At 44.1% G+C, this 8,685-nt stretch overlaps 1 protein-coding gene across 1 annotated transcript; it reads left to right on the forward strand.

Moving 5' to 3' along the window:
- The first annotated feature begins 1,466 nt into the window (after window positions 1-1,466).
- On the forward strand, window positions 1,467-8,110 carry LOC6584639 (regulator of G-protein signaling 7). Its single transcript, XM_044008671.1, has 8 exons — window positions 1,467-1,619; window positions 1,983-2,354; window positions 3,397-3,644; window positions 3,732-3,915; window positions 3,983-4,269; window positions 4,341-4,454; window positions 4,519-4,644; window positions 4,715-8,110. The coding sequence occupies exons 1-8, from the start codon at window positions 1,467-1,469 to the stop codon at window positions 5,040-5,042; spliced, it is 1,812 nt and encodes a 603-aa protein (XP_043864606.1). The 3' UTR covers window positions 5,043-8,110.
- Window positions 8,111-8,685: the final 575 nt, after the last annotated feature.

The raw sequence follows: 8,685 nt of genomic DNA on the forward strand, positions 1-8,685 counted from the left end.
CATTTAAATAAAGCAATTAAAAATTTAAATTGTAACGTTTTTCATTTCGGAGGGAGATTGTGTGACCGGCGCATTGCTTTCAATGAGCACGCAGCCCTGGTGCGCGTGAACAGCTGGCTGGGGCTGGAGCAATAAGAACAAAGAGAGCGTGAACAGCACAAAGAGCGTAAGCGAACCAAAGAGAGCGAGCTCGCGTCATTGTATGTGGGCGTGCTTATGTGGGTGTACGTTCCAGCGTTTCGAATGTATGCGTGTGTGTGGGTGTGTGAGTGCGTATGTGTGTATTGCTGAAGAAGGCGGTGGGAGGTTGGGCAAACAAAAATCGATTGCAACAGCAAATCGACTACAGGAAGCGCCTCATAATAAGGCACGAAGCCGCGACGAGAACGTGAACGACGCACACGAAATAAGCAGAGGCACTTGAATTGACTTTGGCCACCCCGCCCACCACGCTACACCTCCTCTGTGCCTAGCAGCCGTAAAATGATTACAGGCTAACGCCAAAAAAAAAAAAAAGAGGAAGCAGCTAAAGGCAAATCAGCAGAAGAAGAAGCGCAGCAACAGCAGAGCCACTGGTCGAGGCAGTAGAGCAGCAGCAAAAGCAAAAGCAAAAGTAACAGCAACAGCAGTAAAGCAGCAGCAGCAGCAATTGCCAGGGAGCCAAGCGAAAAGGAACAAAATTGAATTTTATCACACATTGAGGCCTGTCCGCCTGAAAATAACTAATTAAAAAAAGCTATTGAAAGCGAAAATTGCGCACTTGCTGGGCCGCGGAGAGTTGGAAAAGCGCGTGTGTGTGTGTGTGTGCGTGCGTGCGTGTGTGGGTGCGTATACGACGTGTACGTGTACCTGTGCCTGTGCGAGTCCGTGTTCGTGTCCGTGTGTGTGCTGTGCGTGTATGTGCGAGTGCGTGCGAGTGTGTTGAGCGCTTCTGCTGCGCTTTTTTTATGCAAGCAAAAATTGCGATAGCGAGCAGCAGCGGCAACGGCAGCGAAAAGGCTAAAGTGGCGCCTACGCCAGACGACTGGAGCAAATGCGGCGAGCGTTGCAACACTATGGAGCTGGATAAATGAAACAGAGCGCAGTTGAGAGCAAACTCGAGTGGGAGCTGCAGCAGCAATCAGCCTGCTGCTGTCGGTATACATTGTGCGAGGCACACATACCAACGCGCATAGCTACGAACACGCACAAACACGCGCGCACACACACACACACGCAGTCACTCAGAGACATCCATTCAGTGAACTACTAAATCGCTGACACACACTCACTCACTCACACACACACACACACGCGCGCACGCACGCACGCACACGGACAGCAAGTCGATAACGCACGCCAAAGGATACATAACGGGACAACGAGTCCAAAATAGCTGCAAGTGAAGTCTGGCTGCCGGGCGGCCCATTTATAAATAGCCTGGTTCAGACGAGCAACCAGCAGCACGCAGGTGTAAAATGGTAACAATGAACTCGGAGGCGGACAAAACACAGAGCAGCACGCAAGCAACCAATGCGCTGGCCATGAGCAGCGCACCGAAGTCGCCAGTCCCAGCGCCAATGCCAGCGCCAGCCTCAGCCCCAGCCCCAGCTCCAAATCCAGAACCAACGGCCGCTCCTGTACCAGCAATAGCAGTTGAAGCCCCAGCGGCAACCGAAGCAGCCATCCCAGCAGCAGTGGCAACAGAAATTGTTACAGCAGCAGCAGCAACAGTCGCAGCAGCAACAGAGGCCACAACAACAACAGTTAGCAGTTCAGTGTCAAACGGCAACAACAATGCCACTGCAACAGCTGATGCTGCAGCAGCAACAGTTGCTTCCGCAGCTGCAATAAATGCTGAGCCGGGACAGCAGCTGGTGGACAGCGCCAATGCGAACAGCAGCGAGGTAATTGCCGCTGCAGTCACCACCGCCACCGCCACCACCGCCACCGCCACCAACACCAACACCACCAGCAACAGCGCCAGCGCCAGCGCTAGCAACAGCGCCAGCAGCAGCAGCAGTACCAGCAGCAACAGCAACAACTGCACGGCAACTGTTGCCGCTGCCACGCCCCCGCCGTCTAGCAAGACGGTGAGCATACGGGATGCAACGGCGCCAAGTGGCAGCGGCACCTCCACCACCAAGTCGAGCGGGCTGCTCAGCGTGGGCAGCAATCATCATCATCATCACCATCACTCCTCGCCCTCGCCCTCGCAGTCGCAGTCGCAATCGCAGCCGCAGCCGCAGTCGCAGTCGCAGTCGCAGTCCGCACAGTCTCAGCCGCCGACAGCGCCGTCCGTGCCGCAGCAGCCGCCGCACCATCAGCGCGGCAGCAAAAACGAGGATGCACCCAACATACTCGTCTACAAGAAGGTGCGTAGCGAATCGAATAAACTATAATAATGCAATAATCTAGACGAATCGATACAGACATATGTTAGACGTACGAGGCTATGGAAAGATTTCCACTATTTCGCAAAAGGCCAATAGCGCAGATATCTCAGTTCGTAATAACATAAACACGGCCCAAAATAGAAAACAATTTCGTTTGCTCTTGAAATTGCTTACCGGGAATTGTCTTACCCTGACACAGGGTATACTACTTTTCTGAAAGCTCTTTGACATTTTGGATATCATAGCGTGGATCTAGTAATATTATTATCTATAGATTTTTATATTATACTTCTTAAAAAATATTTAGTTTTTACAACTATAGAACAAACAGAATACTTAGTTTAGTAAATGAAAGAGATGCAGAATACCAAGGCAGGCTAATACCAAGCATAAGGGAATACTTTCGACATTTTTATTAGGTCTAACCAATCAACATATTATAATAACAGAAGTTTCTTTTCTTTCATTTGAATTTCACGATATTTCAAGTTTCATCGATTGAATTCAAAATCATTTCGAAGCTGCTCATATAAATATTGTCTTATCTGATTGTTAGTTGGAAGTTAAATTCCAAATTTTCAAATCTAAATAGATATATATCAAAATTAGTTATTCCTATTACCCCTACTAATTATAAACATAGTAGAAAATCACTTCTAAATTTACAACTGAAAAGAAACGAAGCTAGAACCCAATCTTTCATTATTTATTTATTATAAAAGTTATTGACAAAACTAGAGTCAACTTAAAGTGTACTATAAAGCCTAAAAGAATAATGCCTATCAATAATACCACCCGTGGTGGGAGTACTTTATTTGCCAGTCCGGACAGCCATACTACCGACTCATTCAATGTTGGAATATATACGAAAATTGAATTTGAATAACGTCAGTTGACAATACTATAACATTCTGTTATCTAACATAAGCTTAACATATCTTAACAGCATAGCTGTCTGAATGTCCTACAGAGGAATGTTTTCGCACTTACTCAATTTCGAAATATTTTTGAATATTTGCAGATGGAGGCGATCATTGAGAAGATGCAGGCAGAGTCTGGAGGCGTGGCGGTGCGCACGGTAAAGGCGTTCATGAGCAAGGTGCCATCGGTGTTTACAGGCGCCGATCTGGTCGCCTGGATACTGAAGAACTTCGACGTCGAGGATGTCACTGAGGCGCTCCACTTTGCCCACTTGCTCAGCTCGCACGGCTACATTTTCCCCATTGACGATCATGCGCTGACCGTGAAGAACGACGGCACTTTCTACAGGTGAGACGGCGGTGCCTACTTTTAGACGCAGCCCGAAAATCAGATTGGAACCTGAACTTGAACTTGAACTTGAACTTGTTGCTCTAGATTTCAGACGCCTTATTTCTGGCCATCGAACTGCTGGGAGCCGGAGAATACGGATTATGCGGTATATCTGTGCAAGCGTACGATGCAGAACAAGACGCGCCTGGAGCTGGCGGACTACGAGGCCGAGAATCTGGCCAAGCTGCAGAAGATGTTCTCGCGCAAATGGGAGTTCATATTCATGCAGGTGTGTGGGATATCATTTGATATATTGGTCACAGTTAATTAGCATATCTAAATTGACCAACTGGCAGGCCGAGTCGCAGAGCAAAGTGGCCAAGAAGCGGGACAAGCTGGAGCGGAAGGTTCTCGATTCGCAGGAGCGAGCCTTTTGGGATGTGCATCGGCCCATGCCGGGCTGTGTCAATACCACCGAGATAGACATTAAGAAGGCGTATCGACGCGGCGGCTCCAGCCATGGCACCGGCTCCGCTGGCGCCTCGGTGGCCAAGAATCCCGTCGAGCAGCTGACCCGCATCATTGCGCTGCGCAAACAGAAGCTCGAACGGCGCACAATCAAAGTGTCCAAAGCGGCCGAAGCGTGAGTACCCAAGACGCTTACTGGTTTTTCCCTATCTCATTTGACCTTGATTTTGATGAACCTTGTTTCAGCTTGGTTGCCTACTACGATCAGTACAATGAGTTCGACTACTTCTTAACCTCCCCGGAGCTACCCAATCCATGGCAAACGGACAGCACCGAGATGTGGGATACCGAGAAAAATAGGTAAGCCTCTCGAAGCGCCTGCTCTTCCAATTGAATCCACATTGCCCTCTGTCTCCCCATGCAGCAAAGATGTTCCTGTACGTCGGGTGAAGCGATGGGCCTTCAGCTTGCGGGAGCTGCTTAACGATCCCATTGGACGGGATCAGTTCACAAAGTTTTTGGAAAAGGAATACAGCGGCGAAAATCTCAAGTGAGCTACGCACCCGCTGCGGCAATCCTTATCCTCTTTCTTATACTTATTCTCTTGCAACACTGTTCAGATTCTGGGAGTCGGTGCAGGAGATGAAGGCGCTGCCACAGTCCGAGATCAAGGAGGCCATACAAAAGATCTGGCAAGAGTTTCTCGCCCCCGATGCGCCGTGTCCGGTCAACGTGGACTCCAAATCCGTGGAGCTGGCCCGCGAAGCGGTCAACTCGCCAAATGGCCCCAATCGCTGGTGCTTCGATGTGGCCGCCTCGCACGTGTATCACCTGATGAAGAGCGATTCGTATTCGCGCTATCTGCGCTCCGAAATGTACAAGGACTACGTCAACTGTTCCCGCAAGAAGGTCAAGTCAATACCCAATCTCTTTGGCGTGAAACGTTGAGATACGCTCCGGAATTTGCCTGTCGCGGGACTCGGCCTCGGCTCCGGCTGAGCCATTGTTTTTTGTGTGTGTGATCAGTCGTTGGCTGACTGGTTAGCTGGGGGGCTGATGGCTAGGTGGCTATGTGGCCGGACGGCGATCAGTGTCCGGATCGCATTGTGTGCTTGTTGTAATGTTTCGGAACTGTATGTAGTGCTCATATACTCGGACGCATACTCGAATCAATGTATATTAGACGTTGTTACTTATTACATAATAACCTACCAATTACCACTAGGTCGCGTGTGTTCTTAACGTCTCGTTTTGTTAACCGATCGACACGTTGCCCGTGTCCCGTGTCCCGTGTCCCGTGCAAGCGGTGCGCAGTCCTAGGCCGAAAGAGCCAGGACGACTCCGCTTAGTCGTTATCCGCTTCCTCGTTTCGGCCCAATTCGAAAGTCAACTCATTAAATCCTATCGAAAAAGAAACTGCCAAGAGCTTCTCGAAACAGGAATACAGCTGAAGATGAAGATGAAGATGAAGATGAAGTTAGGAGTAAAAAGCAATCGCCGCAAAAGGATGCATAGCATGTTGCAGCCATACGTTCAACGATGCTTTGCCATTGTCTAACTGTAAACGATAACACCAAAACAACAGAGAACACGAACGTACGTGGAAATTACACGCACACACACACACACGCACATACATACGTTTCAAGTGTAATAATCAGTAAGGTAATTAGCATAACAAAAACAATAAAACTAAAGCAAATGCAAAAGCGAAATCGAAATCGAAAGCGAAAGCGAAAAGAATACCAACTACCGATGAGAGCCGAGTACATTGGCGTACTTCAACTTATACCTACATACATATACTTAAACTTATACTTATGCTTATACCTAAACTTATACTAATACTTATACTTACTTGTATTAGCATGTTACGAAGCTAACGGCGTTGAATCTAGACGAACCAATTGAATCAATCAATTCGAACCATAGATGAAAACTGGCAATTTCTTCTTTTCCACTCTTTATTTTCAATCATACATATGTATGTATGTATGTATGTTTGTTGTAAATCCCGCTCTCTCTCTCACTCTGTCTCGCTCGCTCTGTCATTAAAAGTTAAACTAATGCACACACATGCAACTCCTTTTGCAGTGCGTTCCCATTTGTTCCTATGTTGCTCTGTTCCTTTGTTCGCCTGTTCTACAACACACACACACATACATACACATATATACATATATATATCGCCAAACGCAACAACCGTAATTATTGTTATATTACTTTTTTTCATTTGCACGCCTCTGCAATTGTGTGTATATTGACTTCTGTATGTGTGCGTGTGTTTACGAGGATCATATAGTGTGGGAAAGGGAAAGAGAAAGTTACGTTAAAATAGTTACGAGCTTTGCTAACGTAAAAGTTGTTAAGCGATATGAATGCAACTGAGAGAACGGGCGAGTGAGAGACAGAAAGAGAGGAGGAGCGAGATAGCGAGAGAGTGGATTAGCAATCATCAGAGCTAAGCAGAGGCGCACTTACATACATACATATGTATATTTGTATATGCGAATGAGTCAATGCTTGACGACAGGGCAATCAATCAACTCAATCGTTTTCTTCAGTTTCACAAATCGATGCCCAGATACACACACACACACATAGACAGATGGACATGTATGCACATAAGATGTGAAGTTAGTATATATATATATAGATGTATGTCTGTGTATGTGTATCGAGCAAGTCGTTCACGCACACACACACGCACACGTAAATGCTTCTCTGAGCACGCGACATGGAGCAGAGGAATGGAAAATAAAATAGATTAAAAAAAGCGCTGCCTGCTTTTAGGCGGCGATTATTAATTGAAAAATGTAGAATGAAACCCGAAAATCTCTTTGTGTATGTAATTGTATTGTATTTATTGTATGTTTGTAAATGTAAAGCGGTGTCTAATTTAAAAACAAAACAAAAAACAAAGAAGAAAAACAGAATGTAATCATATACAAAAGCAGCAGCAGCAGCAGCAGCAGCTAACAAAATAATTATTAATTATAAAATATATTGTATTCAAGTACAATCTCAATGTGCGTCTTCTGTGTGTCGGTAGTCAAATTTAAATCAATTTCAAGCAACTTATACTAAACTAAATACAGATTAAACAAAAACAAAACAAGTCAAGTAAAAATGGATAAGTGAACTATATAAATGTTTACAATTGCTGAATTGGCTTTTTACGAGTATTATATGTGGATGGATAAAAATGTTTGTTATTTAAGTTTCTCTTATTGTTTAACGATTTCATTTGCGTGATGGAAAAAAATACACACAAACACAAAGAAAAACTAAAAACAAAAAGTGTTGGAAAACTGTTTACGTACTTTGTTATTGTTTCCTCCATTGCCCACCGTTCTGTGAAAAAAAAAAAACTAATATAAACTATATAAGAGTACATAAACCATATGAGAAAACCACTAGCAAAAGAAAAGGAAAAAAAGAGAAAAAACTTAAGTAAGCGAGACAAAAGCTCTAAACAAAATCTACTTAAGCAATTTGAGTCGAAGTTTTTTATGTTGTTGTTGTTGTTTTTTGCATTACTTCGCTGTTAAGTGCATGATTTACATTTACATTCACAGTTACTAGAACCTATGTTTACCCAATCCCGTCAAGATTGTCTCGGGTAGCCGTAAATGCCAAAGCGAATACACACAAATAAAGAAATAAAAATACAACTAAATCAAAGTAACTAAGAGCAGCAACTAACAAATAACTGAATAAACAGATAAACAAATTAATAAATTCATAATTATAATAACAGCCCCCGAGTAAGGTATTCGAATCAGTCGTGCTGAGCATAGCTAAATGTATTGCACCTCTCTATGTATTTGAGCCGAAAGGATCACAGTATAATAGAGCTTCTAGTTTCTAGAATCTGCAGCCACCGTATTGTATCTAGGCTAGCTGAACAACTGGAAATGCAAGCGACCGCGTTTATTGTAAATTGTTTAACAAAACACTAAATAAATAAAGGCGCAATTTAAGTGAATTTAAATTGTGACCCCAATTACTAATAACCCTTTGTTTTGACTATCAACTTACAGGTATTCCGACCATAAACGTGATATACCTGGCCGGGACATCCCTGACATTCTAAACATTGAGGTGCTAGATAGTGTCTTGAGCAAATCACGGGATACCCAATTGTAAAGTAGTCTTATCTATTTGTATACCAATATAATCCTGTAACTGTAAGGCATCTACAGAGATCACCAAGCAACTACAATAAACCATCTTATTATCTAGAGCCTAGCACAATTGGCGAACAAGTAAGCGTATTCTAGTAGGGAGTAGTCGACTAGGAAATACCTTGTTGATACAATCATTCTAGACTTTTTTATTCGTACATATATAAACACACAGCAAACTCTATTTTCAAATTTAATAGAATGCTGAAAGTTATCCAAGTCGCACAAAGTAAATGGAGTAGAAAATCCCAAGATATTTAATAGTTTTAGGATATGTTTGAAAATCCAGATCAAAGGAACGTCATTTGAGAAAAGAGTTGAAATATCGAAAAAGATTGAAATATCATACGGAATGCTGTACATATGTATACAAGAATTTATACCATTAGAGTATTTACCGTTCA

This window comes from Drosophila mojavensis, unplaced genomic scaffold, assembly GCF_018153725.1.
Source record: "Drosophila mojavensis isolate 15081-1352.22 unplaced genomic scaffold, ASM1815372v1 contig_136, whole genome shotgun sequence".
NCBI classification, from domain to species: Eukaryota; Metazoa; Arthropoda; class Insecta; order Diptera; family Drosophilidae; genus Drosophila; species Drosophila mojavensis.